The sequence below is a fragment of the Canis lupus genome, chromosome 11, assembly GCF_011100685.1.
Source record: "Canis lupus familiaris isolate Mischka breed German Shepherd chromosome 11, alternate assembly UU_Cfam_GSD_1.0, whole genome shotgun sequence".
Lineage (NCBI taxonomy): Eukaryota > Metazoa > Chordata > Mammalia > Carnivora > Canidae > Canis > Canis lupus.
The window spans coordinates 36,951,375-36,973,325 of record NC_049232.1 but is presented as its reverse complement, the minus strand read 5'-3'; the positions used below and the strand labels follow the sequence as shown (position 1 = coordinate 36,973,325).

Sequence of the window (21,951 nt, the reverse complement as noted above, 5' to 3'; positions counted from 1 at the left end):
TTCACACACATTTATCATCATATGTCAACTTTTAATAAGTTCAGACGTATTTAACAAGCCCTATTTAGTTGGTAGTATAGTTTTCATTTATAAAAAAGGCAGCTTAAGTGTGTATTACTACTATATGGCTTTAGAGTGGCTGTAAGTAACATGTCAATACAATCGTTGGGCAAATAATAAAATAGCTTCTTTTGGTATTGTAACAGAATATTAGTTTTGGAGTTTGAAAAGGCCTGTATTTGAAAATACTGATTACTCAGTAAAGTAGTATTGTATGGTATTGTAACAGAATATTAGTTTTGGAGTTTGAAAAGGCCTATATTTGAAAATACTGATTACTCAGTAAAGTAGAATCTTGTTAGAATTCCTCTATTTGTTTACTTGTGGTAAAAAAAAACAAAAAACAAAAACAAAAACATAAAAGTTATCCTCTTGACCATTTTAAGTGTAGATGTCAGTAGTGTTAACTATATTCACATTATTGTGCATTAAATTTTTTTAAGGATTTATTTATTATATTAGAAGAAGAGGGGAAGGGGTAGAGGCAGAGGGAAAACCTCCAGCAGACTCCCTGCTGAGCACAGAGCCCCACATGGGGCTCTATCTTACCACCCTGAGATTATGACCTGATCCAAAATCAGGAGTTGGATGTTCAACCAACTAATCCACACAGGCATTTCCCCCAAATTCTGTTTTTTGCAATAATTTCAGGCTTGCGGAAAAGTTGGAAAACAGTAATAGATTCCCATATACCCAGATTCCCAAATGTTAACATTTACCATGACCATGTAACTTATTATAATTGAGATATAATTCACATAACATTATATTCATCATTTTCAAGTGTATAATCAGTGGTTTTTAGTTGCATTCACAAGGCTGTGCAACCATCACTACTATTTAATTCTAGAACATTTTCACACTCCAAAAGAAATCCTATACCCAATAGCGGTAAATCCCTGCTCACCCCCCATCTAGCCCTTCGCATCTTTAACTTTTTGAACTGCTCTTCTCTCTTTTATGACATAGGCATAATAGTACTGATACTGAAGTATTTTGAGATTAACATGGGAAAATACCTAGCATGGTGTGTCTGTCTAATGCAAGTGCTAAATGCCCATTTAGTTTCTTTTCCCTTATCATAGGAAGAGAGAATACCGTGCTTATATCTACATGAATTACTTTGGAAACTGATGCCAGTGAAAGAAACTCTTTAAAAAAAAAAAAAAAAGATTTTATTATTTATTTATTCATGAGAGACACAGAGAGAGGCAGAGACACAGGCAGAGGGAGAAAGCAGGCTCCTCCCTGTGAGGAGCCCAGTGCGGGACTCCATCACGGAAACCCGGGATCACGACCTGAGCTGCTCAACCACTGAGCCACCCAGGCGGCCCAGAGAGAAACTGTTTCTAAGTGAGAATTCTCTTACTAGTTAGCAGACCAACAATTTCCAAGATACTCAAAAACATAGTGGAGGTGATTATGTTAAAATAATTAATATAAGGTTAAAAAAAGCCTATGAATATCCAAAAACTAATGTATGTAAAATAATGTTTTACAGACCTAGGCTATGGAATGGAAATACATCTTTTGCAATAGGTACCCATCATGCATGCTTATCTTCATTGATTAATCTTTTACTTTGAAGTTTTATTTTTTGACACATTTTATGTATCCATTGTTTAAACATTTTCAAACTTTGTATGTTTAACTTTATAATAAGGCATGATAAGTATCGCAGTGTGGCAAAACCAGTTAAGGATCATAAGGGTCCCACTGTTATCTTAGATGACAGACACATACACCTCATGACTTGGATTTGATTAGCCTTTGATGATATGATGGTTTGATTGTGGACATACTGTTTAGCCAAGATGTCTGCATTTTGAGAAACAATTAGTTGTGGTTCTGATTGCCTTACCACAAATGTTACAAATGTTCTAAATATTTATAGTGTAGTAGGAAGCGGCATAGGTAGCACAGGGATCGAAAGCGTGTAAGTCAGAAAGGCCTGAGATTGAATCCCAACATACTATGAAAAGTTTGACAGGGAGAGATTTCTGGAAGTCTCAATTTCCTCATATATAGAGTTGGAGGATTATAACCTTCAGTGCATGGGGGTTGGAGTTGGAGGTTAAATTAGATGTAGTGTGGGACAGGACCAGCAGAGATCCTGACAAAATAAAAACTTTAAAATGATGGATGTCATTCAAATTTCCTTATGTGTTTACAGAAGGGACACAGTGGTACTTTGATGCTAATTTATATGATCTCTTTTATTTGTCTAGAACAGTGCATATTACATCATTTCTTCTTGTGAAGTAGAGAACTACAGTGTTCAACTGAAGAATCTGAAGAAAAACAAAAATACTAATTACCTTAGCTGTGGTCAGTGATGGGACTGGTGGGATTATTTCAACCCAAAAAAGCTATTTAAAAAATACAATACTATTTAAAGTTAGAAATTGTCCAATTTGAGAATATACATTTATGTGGTAATGCTTCTGTGATGAGTACTCTTAGTCTCATTTTATAATAGAACTGCTGAATTAAATGTGATTGAAATGCTCTTTTGGTATCAGATTCATAAACATGATTATATATGGTTTTTGTGGCTGGCAGTGAGTGTGGGAGTTTCAGTTTTTCCCAGTCATTCAACCTGGTAATTCTTTTTTTACTTTTAATATGTCTTACAGTCTAAGTTCTTTGAGCCTTAATGACAAAACGACATAGTAATTGTCACAAATCTGCCTGTTTGGACACTGCAATATTTTGCCATCATGACATTAAAGGAAAAACACTTCCTGTAATAGGGTGAATACTTCTGAGCAGAAACAAAGGTCAGGCTGTAGAATGAACTTTTGAATGGCAGCTAATGTTAGCATGGCTTAAAGGAGAGATGCCAGGTCAACTATGGGCATTCATTAGCTTCATGGATATGAAATGACAGCCTTTTTCCCCTTTTATGCCAGGGATGCTGAATATTCTAAAAGCAAAAGGCAAAGAATGTAGCTGCCAAAAATTAAATGGTAAGAAATAATCAGAACTCAAAGGAACCAGGGAATTAGTATCAGGGTATGTATGATAAACATTCCAGATAGTCACTGTGGTATAAGGTCTGTTTTTTTTCTAACCCGGATTCTGTCACTGACTAGCTGTTTGATCTTTGTAACTTCGTTGGTACTTCTTCAGAGCTCCTTATCTGAAGAGCAGTCAAAATGAAGAATGGAAAACAGGTTTCAACTCTCCTGCAATACCAATAGATTGGTAATGGCTACTTGAGAAGGATTCTGAGATTGTGTCTTAGGTCATTGGGAAGAAGTTGAGCAGTTGCTGATGATTGTCACAGGGGTGGTGGTGGGCGAGTGCGCTTGCAGGGGTACAGGTTTGTAGGTACGTATGCCACATTTGTTGAGTAATCATATAAAATGATCTTTTTCAATTCATACTTATATCAGAGATTACATTTTTCTTAGTAGGGTTGAGACAGTCTTTTAAAAAATTATTTTTATTTAAAGATTTTTATTTATTTATTCATGAGAGACAGAGAGAGGCAGAGACACAGGCAGAGGGAGAAGCAGGTTCCCTGCAGGGAGCCTGATGTGGAACTCCATCCCTGGACTCCAGGATCACACCGTGGGCCAAAGGCAGATGCTCAACTGCTGAGCCACCCAGGCTTCCTGAGACAGTCCTTCTTTTGATCAGCCTTTGTATTTCTGCCTGAAAACCAGTTACTTATACTTTTGGGAGAGAACATAGCCTTTAGCTGCCTAGAAGGAATATTGTGATGGATTTTAGTGAGGAATGAAGTAGCTGTTGCCAGAACTGAAGAGTGCAGTGTGCTTTAACTAAACTCATCTAGGGGGTGCCTGGGGCACACCTGGCTGGCTCAGTTTGTGGAGCATGCTCTTGATCTTGGGGTCGTGAGTTCAAGGCCCACGTTAGGTATAGAGATTGCTCAAAAAAAATCTTTAAATAGACTCAGGTGGTATTCCCTTCTAACCTGCAGATCTGAATGAATCAAACCTAATGGTTTCCATAATAAAAGTAAGCCATCTAATGAACCACAGGTAAATGTTTTTTTGATACAGGGCATTTATCTATTCTAGGATAACTTTCAAAGCTAAGTAGTATTTTGGGTTGTATTTTAGTACCAAATAGAAGGAAAGCATGTTAGAAAATTAGTGCTGTCCTTGTAATTCTTGCCATATTGATATACAGCATAGTATAAAAATATTGAAAGGTGTGGAGGGATGCCTGAGTGGCTCAGCGGTTGAGCATCTGCCTTTGGCTCAGGGTGTGATCCCGGGGTTCCGGGATCGAGTCCCATATCAGGCTCCTTGCAGGGAGCCTGCTTCTCCTTCTACTATGTCTCTACCTCTTTCTGTGTCTCTCATGAATGAATAAATAAAATCTAAAAAAAAAAATGTGTGGAGTTCTTAGCAACTGGTGCAATTACGATTGGCTCAGCAGGGTTGAAAGCAAATAAGATCACCTTCAGGTATATAAAGATACAAACTACTGAGGAATTATTACTTTAAGAATTCTTAAAAAAAAAAGAATTCTTGTTTCTACCATTTTTTGTTATCTAAGAAAATTATCCAGAGTTATTAAAGACGTAATATACTGTATTAGAAACTATATTTTAATGGCTTTTAAGTATTAGGCCTTTATTTTTCAAGATTTTATATATTTATGAGAGAGAGAACATAAGTGGAAAGAAGGGCAGAGACAGAGGGAGAGGGAGAAGCTGACTCCCTGACAAGCAGGGAGCCCAACACAGGGCTCAATCCCTGGACCCTGAGATCTTGGGGTCTGCAGAAGGCAGACCCTTAACCCACTGAGCCACTCAGTGCCCTGGTATTAGGCCTTTATACAAGGAAGGACCCAGGTAAGAAGTAACTTGTTAGCTCACCTCATTGACCAACAAAATTAGTAATTTTCTTTCATGTGTGTTCCTTAAGATATTAAATGTAGCAAATATGCTTGTAGCACACAAAGGCCATACACATTGCCTTTTTGAATTTCTTTGAATCTGTCTTAGCCATCTAAGATTGTTCAAGGGCACAAGTCATGTTTGCTCATATTTGAGTCACCAAACCTTGCATAAGCCTGGAATAAAATAATTCCATAAATGTTGAATCAGCAGCTGATTTTACCTAAGAGTAACAGTAAGCTACCAGGTGAAGATCGTGTCCAGTTTGAAGTTTAAATTGAGGAATCTGAAAATATCCTGGATTTTTCATTCTGTAATTCATATAGGTTAGTATGGTATGTTCTGTTGTGGTCTGTTTTTAGAGAGAAATCTACAGACCCTGGAAGTGAGTGATAATAACTTGAATTTCTTTGCTTCAAGTTTTTCCTGTCAAAGTCTATCTAGACTTAAAACTGTCAGTAGAGATCTGTGCATGAAAAAAACTCCAAAGAAACATTTTTGTTTAAAAATAAATGATTGGGACGCCTGGGTGGCTCAGCATTTGAGCACCTGCCTTCAGCTCAGGGCCTGATCTGGAGTCCAGGGATCTAGTCCCACATTGGGCTCCCTGCATGGAGCCTGCTTCTCTCTCCACTGCCTATGTCTCTGCCTCTCTCTCTGTGTGTCTCATGAATAAATAAATAAAATGTTTTTTAAAAATGGTAAGTTGAAATTTGTGTACAGAATAATGCAGTGTTAATGTGTTTTATATAAGTAGATGTAAATATCTGGTAGCCTGAGCCATCAGACTTTCACAGCTGCAAAAGACAGTAGTGGATCTTGTTAAGTGTTTGGCATCTGAATGATCTGGTTGCCTTCCATTTTTGGTGTTTTTATACCACAATCGTAAAATATAGAAAGCAGAACAAAAGCTGAAGAATGGGTGCTCTGAGCTTTTTAAATGATGGTAGAGTGTAATGGTAGTGGAAAGTAGTGTCTGGAGAGCCCTAAGATCAGGCCAGTGGTGCTCTGATGTCCTGGTTCCTCATCTTTGAAGTGGCATAAGAATCTCTGTCTTGTATATCTTAAATCAGTATGAAAATATGTTTGAAAGTATTTTAAAGACTGTAGTTCTGAGGTTTTATTTATTTCATTTTATAAATATTACTTGAGGGACCTCCTTTATGCGAGGTATTGCCTTTGGAGCTACAGATAATTCCTTAAGGACTTTGTTTTTTTTTTTTTTTTTTTTTTTTTTTTTCCTTAAGGACTTTATAGTCTGGTGGAATTCTGGTTTTTTTAAGACTGTGTCTCATGGGGGACGCCTGGGTGGCTCAGTGGTTGGGCGCCTGCCTTCAGCTTAGGTGGTGATCCTGGGTTCCGAGATCGAGTTCCGCATCAGGGTCCCTGCAAGGAGCCTGCTTCTCCCTCTGCCTGTATCTTTGCCTCTCTCTCTCAGTCTGTGTCTCTCATGAATAAATAAATAAATCTTAAAAAAAAAAAAAGACTGTGTCTCATGCTGTTTTAGTTTTATCCTACTGAAATAATTACTTTGAGTCAAGAATGTGAAAAGGAAAAATTTGAAAATGTTTTGTTACTTTTCTGTCTCTATGCCTTATACAAACTTGACTCTTAGGATTTACCTATGCAATCTCCCATATCATATAGGAGGGATTTTATGATATGATAAATTTTCTTTTGCCAAAGCCAAAATATTTTAGCATATGTTGAACCAGGTGTATAAGTTGACTTTTAGACAAGTAGTTGTCCTTATTAATAGAAGTGGCTTGCTGTCACTTGAAATGCTGTGAATAGCCTAAGGATTGTATCTGAATAAGCAGGGAAGTTTAATTTGCCTATATGTATCAGGATTGGCTCTTCTACCAAAAGCTGAAGAAAATCATCATTTTTACTTAATGGGATTTTACTTACTCTTTGTAGCAATATCACTTTAAAAGTTGATTAGCAACGTGTCCTTTTTTAATTCCTGAAGCCAAGGGCTCATTTAAGGACCTACGAGAAATTAGTGTTAATGGTTGTAGGGTTCAACTTAATTAAAAAAAAAATAGTAAGAGAGACATTAAATTATATTCTTGAATTGGTTTTCTAGATTTTTTTTCCTGGAAGGAGTGGTTTAGCACAAGTTTTAGAAATCAAAGTAAACTAGAGATTATGCCACATTGATGGTATGTTATTGTTTGGGAATCTGCTTCATCTGCATATACACCTTTGTGTATTCAAGGCTATGTCCCTGATGGTCCACTTCATATATGGATTCATTTGACTACATGAATAGTAATCATTGACTATAACTTAAAAAAAAATGTCATCTATTCTTTTGTCCAAATCACAGCAAATTGTTTCTGAAAGCAGGGCCATAGAGATACCTTGAATGACCACAGACCCAGCCCAGAAAGGAAAGGAAATTATGGAAAGGAGGGGGCCTTGCCTTTGGTCCCCCCAAATCCTAGTCTGGGAACCATTAGCAAGACCATCTTGATGTGCAGCACATTCGTAGCATGAGAGGCAATTTCTAAAACTGTTAAAACCAATCCCTGTAGGGTTTTAGAGATTAAACTCACCACCCTGTGTTATAACCAGATGAAAATAATTATGTACTCCAGCTTGCTGCTAAGTGGGGTGAAATGGATTTCTAGTGCCAGGATTCTTAACTAGGTGAGATGGGTGCTGCCTTTCACTGAAGGCTCCCTGCAGTTAAAAGCTTTATCCTATTAGGGTAAGTCTCAAACCTGGTAAGACTGGGAAAAACCAATACAACCTTAGACACCAGTTCTTTTAAGACCCCTTCTAACTTAAATCCATGTTTCCTGGCAAGAGGCTAAAATCTCACATTTAAAAATTTCAGAACTGTGCCTTGCACATGCTGGTTTTTGCTAACTAGATGTTAAGTGGAAAGTTTTTATAAGCACTAAGGCAGTGCAGGCTCATTCTGCCTCTATAACATAAGGATAATAATGGGACCTACTTCATGGGTTTGTGGTGGTAAGCATTGAATGTTACTAATGTTAAGAATGTAAAAACATGCTTCACACAGAAAAATCAGTTGATTGGAATATTAAACAATTTTTATTGACACATAGAAAAAGTAGACAGTGTTTGCTCTTGTTATTTTATGAAGTTGCTGCTGACATTTCATCTGTATGAATTGTGTGTCTCCATTTGTGTAGGACAGTGCTAACTTATATACACCTTGTACTCAGTTGTCCTTATGAACAGTGGCACAGAATTTGTGATACCTAGTGAATGAAACCATTACCACCCAGTGGCTGGATTTTGTTTTTAAAGATTTTATTTATTTACTCATGAGAGAGAGAAAGAGAGAGAGAGAGGCAGAGACATAGGCAGAAGGAGAAGCAGGCCTCATGCAGGAAGCCCGATGTGGAACTCAGTCCTGGGACTCCAGAATCACGCCCTGAGCCGAACAAAGGCAGATGCTTAACCGCTGAGCCACCTGGGCATCCCTGATTGGACTTTTCTTAAGTACTCATGAGTATACATGACTGACTGTCCCAGTGAACATGGACTTTTATGAAAAAATATTAACCATCTGTTCACAGGTGAGAAGGCCAAAGATACTATTACCCATTGTAGAATTAACTTTTCACTTAAAAATGAAATCAAAGCTAGCAAAAAGGGATGGGGGCATCCATTCAATATTGTAGTATCTTTTTATTCATTGATTAAATATTCTTAGCTGGATGCTTAATATATGTGTAGGGCAGATACTGTACTGGGCTCTAAGGAGTCAATCAATGATAGGGAAAGAAGAACTGTATTCCTTTTAAGCTGTTTACATATGGATAAGAAGACTGTTATTTAGGTAATCAGGCAAAATTATGAAATGGTAAATGTGATACATATTAGGAATATAAATGTTGGCTTTCAGGTATATATCTTCTGAATCCTGTAAAGAAAGTGTCATTGTGGGGCATCTGGGTGGCTCAGTCAGTTAAGTGTCTTCTGCTCAGGTCATGATCCCAGGGTACTGGGATAGAGCCCTGCATGGGGCTCCCTACTCTATAGGGAGCTTGCTTTTCCCTCTGTCTCTGTCTGCTGCTCCCCTTGCTTCTCTCTCTCTGGCTCTGCCTGCTGCTCCCCCTGCTTGTGTGCTTGCACTTTCTCTCTCTCTCTCTCTCAAATAAATAATATATATATATATTTTAAAGTATTGCGGGGTATCTGGTGGCCTAGTGGTTGAGCATCTGCCTTTGGCTCTGGTCATGATCCCAGGGTCCTGGGATTGAATCCCGCATTGGGCTCTCCATGGGGAGTCTGCTTCTCACTCTGCCTGTTGTGTCTCTGCCTCTCTCTGTGTGTCTCTCATGAATAAATAAAATATTTTTTTTAAATAAAATCTTAAAAAAAGAAAAAGTATCATTGTTTTCCTCTTTTCACAAAAGAAAAAATGGACCCAGAGAAGATAGTGGCTTGGCCTAAGGTCAGTCAGTTGGTAATTAGCAGTCTGACTTTAGGCTGGTTCTGAGCCTTGTATAATTTTTGTTCTTCTGCAGCTGCTACTTATTACAACTAACACGAGGAAAGAAGGAATAAAGTGGCCACAGTTTGTAAAAGTATTGGTCTATTTCTGGAGTGTTAAATAAATGAACATTTGCCCTAACAAGCAGACTTGAGGATCTACAAATTTATAACACCGAATCATTTATGAACATAGTTTAACTCAAGAGTGGAAATTAAATACTAAATATCAGAATAATTTTGCTTTAAGGGACTTTTGAAATGAGCCAGTGATAGTCAAACTTATTTTTGAGCCTTGGAATCCAGTCCTTATTTTCTAAATGGAATATTTCTCAGAACCCCAAAATATGAAGAAAGGAACACCAAATGTATTTAGTGGAGTCTGGGCAGATTTTTCCTGAAGAGCCATTTGAGCTGAGATCTGAAAGATAAAGAGAAATTAGTTGGAGTTGGTTTTTTTCTTTTTTCTTTTTTTTTTTCCCTGAGGTTAAGTCAGAGGGTGCTGAGTGTTGCAAAAAGACCAGTGCCCTGAGATCAGAGGGAGCTTGGGATATTGGAGGTGTGGACAGAAGGCTGTTTTAGCTGGTGCAGAAAGAGTAGAGCTATGGAGAAGAGGGGCTTGTAGGCCATGGTAAGGCCCTTAGTCATTATTCTAAGTGAAATGGGAAGCTGTTGAAGGTTTTAAGCAGGGTTTCAGCCCACATGTTTTTCTGAAGGGCTAGCTCTGCCACTTGTCAGTCCATTTGAGGTGATCCTCTTTCTGGAGGAGGGGACAATGTCCCATATGTGGTCATAATGATTACTTATGGCAAGCAGCCAACTAATGAGCAATTCCCTGCATGTAAGGGTCCTGTAATGGGCCTGCAAGGACAATAACATTGAAAAACAGCATCGAAAAAATTGCTCTTTGCCCTTAGTAAACTATGGATAAAGGAACAATAAAGAATATAGTCAACTATTACTACTTTGGGGCTAATGACCCCATATCTCTGGCTTTTCAGTTCAGCTTTTTTATCTTCCTTGGCATTTAATTGCTTGAGAGCACCTGTTCCAGGATATGGAATAAGAATGGAGTTCAAGAGACACTTGGGTGGCTCAGTGGTTGAGTGTCTGCCTTTGGCTCAGGGCGTGATCCCGGAGTCTGCCCTGGATTCTCGGTATTGAGTCTCACATTGGGCTCCCTGTGTGGAGCCTGCTTCTCCCTCTGCCAGTGACTCTGCCTCTCTCTCTCTCTCTCTCTCTCTCTCTCTCTGTGTGTCTCTCATGAATAAGTAAATAAAATCTTTAAAAAAATGAATGGAGGGTAGCCCCGGTGGCGCAGCGGTTTAGCGCCGCCTGCAGCCCAGGGTGTGATCCTGGAGACCCTGGATCGAGTCCCATGTCGGGCTCTCTGCATGGAGCCTGCTTCTCCCTCTCTGCCTGTGTCTCTGCGCCTCTCTCTCTCTCTGTCTTTATGAATAAATAAATAAAATCTTTTAAAAAATGGAGTACAGGGATCCCTGGGTGGCGCAGCGGTTTGGCGCCTGTCTTTGGCCCAGGGCGTGATCCTGGAGACCCCGGATCGAATCCCACGTCGGCCTCCCGGTGCATGGAGCCTGCTTCTCCCTCTGCCTGTGTCTCTGCCTCTCGCTCTCTCTGTGACTATCATAAATAAATAAAAATTAAAAAAAATAAAATAAAAAAATGGAGTACAAACATAAAATGGATATTTTATATTTTAATAATTATAGTAAAATGCTTATAAGGATAGAAAGTAGAAATTGTCCAGGAGAATGTTCTTTGGATTTCTTTGTTAATGTTGTCTCTCATCTTTAGGTGGAGCTTCTAAGAAGAATTCATCATTTGGGGAATTCACATCAGTTGTCATCTGGGAGTAGGAGTGAGGTTGGTTGTGACAAGAGAGGATGGATTTGTGGGAGGTTATCATTGCAAGAAGGGTTTTTGCTCTAATTCTTCTCCAGATACATAGCTGTGATATGGGGTGAATCACTGAACTTTTTTAAGGCTGATTCCTTTTCTGTAATAACAAGGAATGTGGTTTCAGGGATTTTTCTCGAGTTTTGTTCAAGTCTTTCTGATTGTTTTCCCTTCAACTATCAAAATGCTACATGGGAAATATTTTTAAAATTAATGTCCATTGTAACATTTTGTCTTGAGGATTTCACAGACCCCTTGGAAGAATATTGTTTGTTGTAAACTTGGGTTAGGATTCATTGACTTGCTTGTCTTATCATCAGGGCATGAAAGAGGTGAATGGTTTTAGAAATTCTTACATAAATTGATGTTATAATAAGCAGGTCAAATGTTATAGCTATTTGTTCCTTATCAAAAGATAAGGAAGCTTTTAGGCCTCTAAAATTGGGCAGAACATACTGTGTTCTTTGTGTTCTGTTTCGCAGATTGTCTGCTTTTCTCTGGAATTCTGTGCTGGTTCATGGCTTCTTTTCTCTTGACAGTCTAACATGTGACTGATGATGTCATAGAACCTTCTAGATTTTCTTATTCTGTTGACATTTAAGTACAAGTATTAATAGCTTTGTATTTTTTCTTTTGGTGAGTTTCTCATTGTTTTAAGGACTAAAGAGTTCTCTTTCATATCCTTTAAAATGCTTTTTCTCAAGAATCCATGTTTCCTTCAACAGAAACTGGGAAATCATTGCTTTAAATATGGAGTTTGGTTTCATTTATTCCTGTAACCTTCTCTGGTTTCTGCTCAACAAATGGTGCCATTTCACATGAACATGGCTAGTTCAGAACTCCTGTAGCCAGGAAACTGCATTGCAGTGTTTAGTGTTTTTGTTTTATTTTGTTTTGATTTTTTTTTTTTTGCTTGAGTATTCAACTCTCCTGGCATTCCTTAATACTGTATAGAATGGTAAAAGAATTGGTGGTATAACTCTCCAAAGTTTCCTAGATCTTGCTTGATGTGTTTGCTAATCTTAATAGTCTTGTTATAAGTTTGTAATGTGCATTATTACCATTATCTGCCTAGTGGTATGAAACAGAAAAGCATTAAGAAGATTATGTATGGAGCTTGTGCTACTTGTGTGGCACTAGAAGAATTTGGTAGTTTGAGAAACTGAACCATGAGCACTTGATTGGGTTTTGGACATGAAGTGAACTCAGGACAGAATGTATGTATGAAGTTTGATGTCAGCTACAGGCTTAATTGTGTGGAGTTCAGTCACCAAAACTGTTCATATGGGTATCATATAACTCCTGGAACTTGAATACTTCCTACATTAAATCCAGGTTTCATCCCATTCCAACCTTTTGATGCTCTTAAGAAACACACACACACACACACACACACACATACATACCTCACTGAAAAACCATTACTCTGAATTTGAGAAAAGATTGAATGCTTTATTTGCCTTCTTATAAAAGTTAACTACAAGTTCAGTTTTAGGAATTTTAGTTGGATAAGAAACATCACATGAATGAATATAAATGCATTCCAATTCTTTTGAGTATACATGAACTTTCTGCTTATTGGTTGAATACTAAAGTCAAGGCAAATGAAAATGGTCATTGAAACTCATCCATCTTTTGGACATTTGGCACTTCATGTTACAAATGTGCACATTTATGATTTTGGCTCATAAAAGCTTTTAAATATTAAGCTTTTAATTTGGAAATCTGTCAGTCTGTTTAGAAGTCTTAATGGGGGGGAGGGCTAGATTAGACAGGAATAATAATAAAGTATGCTCTACAAATAATTGCAAATACCAAAATTATTTGTTTTTTATAAGTTGCCAACAAATTTTATAAATTGCACCTTGGCAATGATTATTTTAGGTCGTCTAGCTTGTCAAGATGTACAGTTTCTGTTACAAGGAAATAACGACGTTTTCGTTTAGAGGACTATGAAACATTTTCCACAACCGTGAATCTCTTACTGGCTTCATTCAGTTCACTGCCAGTGGAATCCAATTTCTAGAATGCAGAAGCAGTGCCATTCACTCGTGTTGTCCTTGCACCTATTTCTTCAAATTTTGAGTCCTTCAGCCTTTAAGTATCCTTAGGGTCTTCCTCTGCCAGGTTAAATATGTGAATTACAGAGTAGAAAGTGAGTTGAAGATTTGTTCCATTTTCTGCTCTCAAATAATAATTTCTTATAGTTTTCTTTTTCCCTTTGGTGATCTGCTTTCAGAATCTGAGTCACTAAATGAGTTTTATCGAAGAAGGAAAATGTACTTACTTAGAATTGAAAGGGGATTCGCAAGTTGGCAATCTTCTTGAATGAGAGAAAGTGCCAGGTGAATGCTGCCATCCCTCAGCACAGGTGATATAATTTATTGAGCTTAATGAATGTTAAGCATAGGCAATTTTAAAGATTTTAAATAAGCAATTTTATATCTTAACGTGTATTTTATAGAAGTAAATACCCTCCAGTACAGTTTTGTTGTTTTTTTTTTTTAAAGATTTTATTTACTTATTCATAGAGACAGAGAGAGAGAGGCAGAGACACAGGCAGAGGGAGAAGCAGGCTCAACGCAGAGAGCCCGATGCCGGACTCGATCCAGGCTCTCCAGGATCACACCCTGGGCCGCAGGCGGCGTTAAACCTCTGCGCCACCGGGGCTGCCCCAGTTTTGTTCTTTGTTTAGAGAACTACTGAAACTACTAGAAATTTAATTGAAATATAATTGTGCAGTTTTTGAATGAAAAATCTGGAATATGTTGCTTGAAAAACTTTTGACATCAATTCTATATTTCTGCACAAACCTTTTAAATCTTTTCACAGATGTAAGCATTTATGATAAGACTTTAGTGAAAAAAATTTTTAAACGTATTCTGGAAAACTTAAGTTCATTCTATAAACTGTAGGAGTAGTAGTAGGCATTAAAATGTGTTAGGTTCATGTGCAAGTAGGTGGTTTGTGTACTATAGTGGAGACCGTGTTTCCTATTTTCTTTAGGGAGGCATTTTTGTTCTCTGGCGAAATAAACTTCCCATTTATTTTTCTTAAGTATTTTTAAACTTGGTTACTTATTTTTTTAAGTAATCTCTGCTGCTGCTTATATGTAGAACGAAGAAGAATTTTTAGTTAAATCTTATACATTAAAAACTAGTTTGATTCAGCAGATACTCAACAAGTGCCTACTATGTGCTAGATGTTTGTAGAACTGCTATTTTGTTTGTGAACATAAGCACTGGTCATAGAGCTAAGTCCTTTCCTTTGCAAATACTCCTGAGAACAGGACCTAAGGTGAAAATGTGTTTTGGCCTATATCATGTTTTCTAGTTCTTTCTGTGTATTTCATTAGGAAAATATTTTAAAAAAATATTTTGGGTTAGGGAACCAACCCACTTGTCCAACTTGTGAAAGTCTATGGAACAACACCAACATCAAAAAAGACAACATTTTTCAGATGAGGAATGTAATCACTCAGTCACCTAATAAAAAGAGTGCTTGAGAGTATTGCATATAGGGCAAAAAGGCATGACCATTCATTTGGTAGACGGAGGGTAAGGGGCCTGGAGGCAGCCCTCCCCCGAAGACAGAATGCTTTAAAAACATGTTGCCATTAATATTTAAGACAGAAAGCATTTTGAACCCGCTCCCTCTCTTTTTCCCCTTCCTCTCAGCATTCATGTTTTAGTTTGTTCCCAAATGCTCACAAGTCCGTGCCAGACGGAAATTCGCAGGGGCCGCCGCAGTCCCGCAGAGGCCACTCAGGGGAGGGACGCGGGCGGAACAGTGGAGCTCAGTGCTCCGGGGCGCCCGGCTCGCGGGCTGCGGGCTCGCCCCCTTCTCCCCTGCCCGCCCCGCCCGCCACCCCTCTGCTCCCAGATGCCGCCCCTCCCCCTCCCCGAGCCTCTGGAGTCGCTTCGAGGCCATCTAGTCATACGCTGTCCATCAGATGTGTTTACTTTTTTCCTGACAGCCGACACATCTGGAGCACATATTCAGGTTATTCCAGTGCCACTAGACACATTCCACAAGATCATTTCAGCGGTTGTTATGGCGATCTTCCTCCCTCCAGTGATTTTCAAGTTGCATGACAGAAATAGCTGGAGCTAAGCAGGGGGACAAAAGTCAACGGGATCAGGAAGGGCTTCTTTCACAGAATGAACTAATTAGTGACCCTGCTTTCTTCACAGGGCAATGAGCATATGGTTTAATAAAGTGAGTCTATGACACTTTTTTTTTCTCTGTAGGCAAAGCTGTCACTGGCTGAAAACTTTCCTGTTTTTACTGGTGGGACCGTAGTCTGCTGTCTTTCAACAGAGTTTACTTCACAAGTAGAAAATGTTTGCTCCTGAGAGTTAAACTTCAGAACTTTTTCTTGGCTTCATACTACCTAACTATAGTAGGTCCTTCAACTTAAAGAGACAGTATTCATTTTATATGTGTTTCCTTGCGAGGATTTATGCTTACCCAAAACGAAGCGTTTTCACTTAGGTTTTTGTAAGTGTTATGAATTGGTTCCTGGAAGTTCGGAGAAAGATAATTTGTTGTGGTTTTCCTATCAAATATAATCAACATTTCTCATCGGATTAATTACAAACTTCTACCTGTGATGTTGTTGGGCACAATGATAGTTTATTTTAGTATGAAAAGATTTGATTAAGCTCAATTTTTATCACATTTTAAGTAACATGCAGAGAGATCTGGTTATGATTCAGGGTTTCCCCCCCCCCCCCCAAAGCTTAACTTTTTACATTTTGTGTAGGTTTTTTGACAACTTTACAGCATGTACATTATCATTATAGACATGAGAAATTAGGCCTGAGATCATTTTGTATTATGAAGTGGAAATACTACTTGCAATTTATGATAGATATTTAAGGTAATGCTGTAAAGCACTGCCATCTTTGATTACTATATGAACAATACAACATGCCTTAATAAGTGTTTTTTGGATGGATATATAATATGGATTTAGGCTAAGTATATGTTGCCATTAATCATAACTCTGAAATTTATGAATCACAAAGGTCCATTTTCTTTCCCTTTTTTTTGGTTTGTTATTCCTCTACTCTCAGTCTTAAAAAAGTACAATCACCTATATGTTTTTCACACTTTTCCCTGACATCTACCACAAAAATAGATAGACGTTTGTACATACAGTAATCTCTAAACCTTCTTTCGTGTTCTCTCATCAAAATTCACAAATTCTCCTTCCTTGTGCACACTCCACATTTAAGTTTAGTCCCAAGGCACTAGAGTCACCACAAACAACAGGGTTTATATTTTTCCCATTTGATTGAATTACTCATGTGTTGACTGAGTTCTCTTGATTCTGGGAATGTGACAGTGGGTGACAAGTAGGAATATCAGAGTTGGACTCTTTCAAGCACGTTGTCCTATTCCTTCCCCATTGGTACAGTGCCTTGTCCTACCTTGACCCCAGTTGCAGCCAAATTCCTGTTTTGTGGGTCCTGCTGAGGCTGGTCACCAGGCTACTTTTGGAGTACCTGCTCTCAGCAGTGCTGGGAGGATGCTGAGAGGTCACATAATCAGATGTGAATTTAATTCGTGGCGACCTGCTTGTTGCTTCTCCTTGTGTTCTTGCTAGTTACACATTATTAACTGTGGTGCCTTTCAGGGCCTCAATTACTAGGATGAGTATGTATCATGCAGGGACTGAGCTCAAGCTAGAATGCTGAGGGTGGTTATAAAATTATGCTTCCCTTTCCAGATGTAATTTTGCAGTAATTAAATCTAATGCAATTTAAGCGTTGTAGTCAGTGTTGTGGTAGCCATTGCCAAGTCTAATTGGTAATATCACTTAAATCATAGCACTTATTACTAGTTATCTGGGAACTAGAATAAACCCAAAAAACTCACATAGGTTAACCCCTACTTTTTCTGAACCAGGTAAAGTGGATAGCTTGTTCCTTTGTCAAAGTTTATCATCTGTTTTGTATGGCATTTTGATACCATTTGACACTATTTTTCCCCTAATTTAGATATCCACTCATTGATCTTGTCATCTATCTTTAAGTTGTGGTTTTCATAGTTTATGGCCCTGAGTTTTAGAGATTTCATCCAGCACAAAGCTTTTATCTACTTGGGTGACTTGGTTTCTCCAAGTGGATGATCAACATTCATGGTGAAAACACACTTGCCCATCGTAAAAGACTACTTGTTTACTATTTTTCTGTCCAGTTTTTTCCAGAAGAAAAAAGTGAAGGGATATAAAACAAAATATATCACAGAAGATCCTCAGGTTTTAATTTTTTTTTTGCATTTATTTTATTGTGCTGGAGAATATGGCAGCCAGCTTAATTCAGTCAAGCTGCCAGGGTGCCAGAACAGTTCGCCTGCATGTGATAGTGAAATAAATAGTGAGCTCAGTATGGCAGTGATAATCTCAACTTATAGGGTTTTCTCAGTTGTGAAATGTTTGTGTTAAGGATGACTTTTTTTTGTTGTTTTTGTTATAGTCTGACAGCTGAAGATGCTTTTAAAACCTTCCAGTCACTTAGAGCAGAGCTATATGGCATGGGCTTGGTGGTTCTAAAAGGCAGGTCCTATTCATCACAGAAACAGCAAGTCTCTGGGTTATGGGGGAAGATTGAGGGGTGGGGGAGTGAGGCAGGGAGAAGGGGGAGCTGCTGCTCTGTCCAGTTTACATTTGTCACCAGTGACTAGCTTTTAAAAAATGTATTAGCTGTGCATGGTGGTAAGTAAGATCCAGCTGCAGGGGATTATGGCTTTGAGTGGGTCGGGGAGTTTGGAATGCATTCAGTTCCATCAGGGGATTTGTGTCCCTCGTCATCAGCCTTAACATTGCTAAAGCAGTAAAGATTAAGAACAGGCCAGTGTCACCTGCCCTGAACTTTGAAAAACCCTGGAGCCATTAAACAAAAAAGAGGTGGTGGTTTAGAAAGTGTCCCTTCTCTCTGTCCCAAAGTGTTTTTCCAATGGTATGTATAAAATAAAGGAAAACACATAGGTTCAGGTGAAAGGCTGCCTGTGATGGTGTTATTTCTACAACTTACTGAATGTGTCATAATTATAATTTATGATGAAAAACACCTTCCACAAATAACTTTCTGTTAATGAACATTTTTGTGGGAGGTTTCCAAATCAAGATGAACAGTCGGTAGTTAGGAGTGAATAATTCTGAGAGATTGAGTCTCACTTTATAGAAGAAAAAGCTTTTGCTTGGTGTGGTTTTGGTGACCCTCCCCCTCTTCCCCAGCAAGAAAGTTAAGAGAACACCACAAAGGTTTACTTTTTTCAGGGATTTTGAAATTCAGCATACATGCCAGCAAGCAGTTTAGAGGCAGGAAGTCTTTTCTAGTAGTGCAGTCATGAACTGGTAAACTAGAAGCATCTGTAAAAATTTAGAGGGAATATCAGCTTTCTCAAAGCTCCAGCCCAAGTGTAATGAGGTGCAAATGATAGCACTGCATAACCCTTCCCCACCCCAATTGTGGAATGAGATATTGAGTCAAAAATAAAGAGGAAGACAAGGATTTCAGAACTCTACTTCACTGAAACAAATTTCACTTTTCAGATGAAATGGCTTTTTGATGACTAAGGATAGCCTTAACTTTAGGGTCAGTGTGTAGTAAACAAATGATTTTCTGCTCAGCATGTCTAGATACCATTTCTGAAAAGTGGTTGCTTTTGGGGTGGGGGTGCATAAAGTGACATACCTACACATTTGACTGAGTAAATTATAACAAGAGTTTTTTTAGTTTAAGTAAACTTCAGCTGATTTGTATCTTTGGCAGGCACCTCTCTCTTTACAGAAAGAAAAAAAAGGAGAATAAGAAAAAAAGATGTGATTTGTTTGAAGGAACACATCTGGGTGTGATGATCTGCTGTATCTTAACACCAGATGGCAGGTTTAGGCTGACAACTAAACCCGCTTTAGCCTGGTCAAACGGTATCTTAACATGTCATTTTTCCCCCCTGTCCATGCACAGGAAATAGAACAATTATTTGCACTTAGGGCTAGCAGCCCTCCTTGTATCTCTGCCTTTGGGCTCTTTCACTGTGCCTCTGCTGTTAGAGATGAGGCTGGCTTCCCTTGGCAACCCCTGAAAAGATTCCCTCCATGGCTCATACCTTTTCAAAGGTATGTTTTGTCGAGGTAGAGGTGTGGTGCCTTAAGGTGGCTGGTGCTTGTCATGACAGGCATGGCATTAGCTGGGCCGAGCAGTGACTAGAAGTGACAGCGTTGGTTTGCAGTGCCTGCGGGCCTCTCAGTCATCACTCTGCTGGAGCCTTAAGACTTTGAAAGCACCTCTGAGCACCTTTGCTTATCATGGAGATAACAGTTTAAGCACAAGGGGACCAGGAGGTGACTGAGGACAGGCAAGTTCTTTATCTTGTAGTAGTTTTTACTTGAAAGAGTTTCACACAAGTGGCCTTAAGAAAGAAAGAATGCAAGCAAGCTATGTCCCAAGCAACAGAAGAGGTCTAAATTTCTGTAAGTTTCAAGTCTTTAGTTTTGCGCTTAAAGTTTTTGTGCATTGGGTCTTAAAATGACCAAACACCCAAAAAACTCTTTTAATTACCCACTTCAAGGGAAAGGGGACAATAAATGATGTATTTTCTTTTACTTATTGTTTGATACATTACCTTCTCAAGGATAGTGGTCAGAGCCCCTATATGTTTCTGATTCCCAAAGGACTTTGTAAGAAGTTTTTACCTCTCTCAATCATTGGGGTGTTTTTGTAGATTTTCCAGGAATTACTCTTAGATGCTCACTGCTGATTAATGCACATATGTGTAATCTATCCAAAGAGCTACAAAATGCTTTTATTAATCCATTCGACAAACTAAGATTAATTAGAATCGTTGTAGGCATCTTATCATAAGGTCACAATTCTAATATAATTTGATAGGAGCTGTTAGGGATTTGAATGAAATCTCAAAAGCACCTCCATAGAGAGGGAAAAAGACCTGTAGGGGAAGTCAGTGAAGGTTTGTTTTGGGCAGTTTGACGTTACTTGCTGAGCTTTCTCTTCCTTCAAAGTTCATCTGTCTGGTTAGTCAGAGATGTCTCAGATTATAGTCCTTACCTGTTTAAAAAACAATTTCTACATATCAAGTGTTACTGTATTTACTGCAATCAAGGCAGTCAACATTTTTCCTGAGTGGATTTTAAATTTGTTAAGTTCCTTAAGATAAAAATTTCACTTGTAATTCTAATAAGCCATCCTTCATCTATTTGGTATACAGCGTTTGACATACAAGCTTTTCTACTTGCTGTTTTAGAAAAAGAATTCATTGGCTAGGGAAATCACTGAACAGAATTTACTAAAAGAACTAAGAGTTTACTTCTTAGGCGACTGTTTAGTGATTCTTATAAATAAAAGTGTAACAAAAACAATTTAGCTGATTCTCTTCAGGAAACTTAGCTCAGTTTTCTACTAACAAAGATAATACATTTGATAATTTGGAGGAGAGAGCTGATAAGATTTTGGTTGTTGGGTGGAGGAAGACTTAAATCTATGAGACAAAACCATTTCCAAGTTCTTTTTTCTTTTTAAAGATTTTATTTATTTATTCCTGAGAGATACAGAGAGAAGCAGAGACATAGACAGAAGGAGAAACAGGATCCTCACAGGGATTCGATCCCCTGATCAGGATTACACCCTGAGCCAAAAAAGGCAGATGCTCAACCGCTGAGCCACCCAGGTATCCCCATTTCTAAGTTCTTGAAACTACTTGACCAGTTACAGTAATTTGAAAAGGAGCACATCCTAGTTACTATTAAGTTAAATTCATAGCTGTTTTTAAATTCAGAACATCTATAATTTTTCTTGGCTTAAAATACATATCTTTAAATCTGAATAGTAATGTTGGAATGTTTTATTTGTTTTTAATGTTTCATATAGTTGAATATATTAATTTCTGAAATAGATTAGTTTTAGCTCTATATTCCCAGTTATACATAGTATAAGTAATTATAATCAATCCCGTTAACAATTGCACGAAGAAACCATAAGATACCTACGAATACTAACCAAAGAGGTAAAATCTGTACTCTGAAAACTATAGAACACTTATGAAAGAAATTGAGGAAGACACAAAGAAATGGAAAAACATCCCATGCTCATGGATTAGAAGAACAGATATTGTTAAAACGCCTGTGCTACCCAAAGCAAATCTACACATTCAATGCCATCCCTATCAAAATACCATCAGCATTTTACAATTGTAAAATTTCTATGGAACCGGAAAGGATCCTGAATGAGCCAAATGAATGTAGAAAATAAAACTAGAGCTGGACGCATCACACTGCCAGACTTGTACATAGTATTTTTATTTATTTATTTATTAAAAAGATTTTATTTATTTATTCATGAGAGACACAGGGAGAGAGAGAGGCAAAGACACAGGCAGAGGGAGAAGCAGGCTCAATGCAGGGAGCCCGACGTGGGACCCCATCCCAGGTCTCCAGGTCAGGCCCTGGGCTGAAGGCGGCACTAAACCACTGAGCCACCCGGGCTGCCATGTACATAGTATTTAAAAAAAAAAAAAATTATTGTGCATTTGTTTTATCACATCTGACACGTTTGGGTAAATGACAACAACTTTAGTATTTTTAAAATGTTTCTTGA

At 38.2% G+C, this 21,951-nt stretch overlaps 1 protein-coding gene across 4 annotated transcripts in view; it reads left to right on the top strand.

Annotated features, from left to right (window-relative positions):
* The window catches only part of BNC2 (basonuclin 2), a 444,904-nt gene that overhangs the window by 32,195 nt on the left and 390,758 nt on the right, over positions 1-21,951 (top strand). The window contains exon 2 of one of the 4 annotated variants that reach the window (XM_038552456.1): positions 11,228-11,296. The exons of the other annotated variants lie outside the window; for them this stretch is intronic. Within the exon in view, the coding sequence (XP_038408384.1) occupies positions 11,228-11,296 (69 nt within the window). The remainder of the gene's footprint in view (positions 1-11,227; positions 11,297-21,951) is intronic. 4 annotated transcript variants of the gene reach the window in all.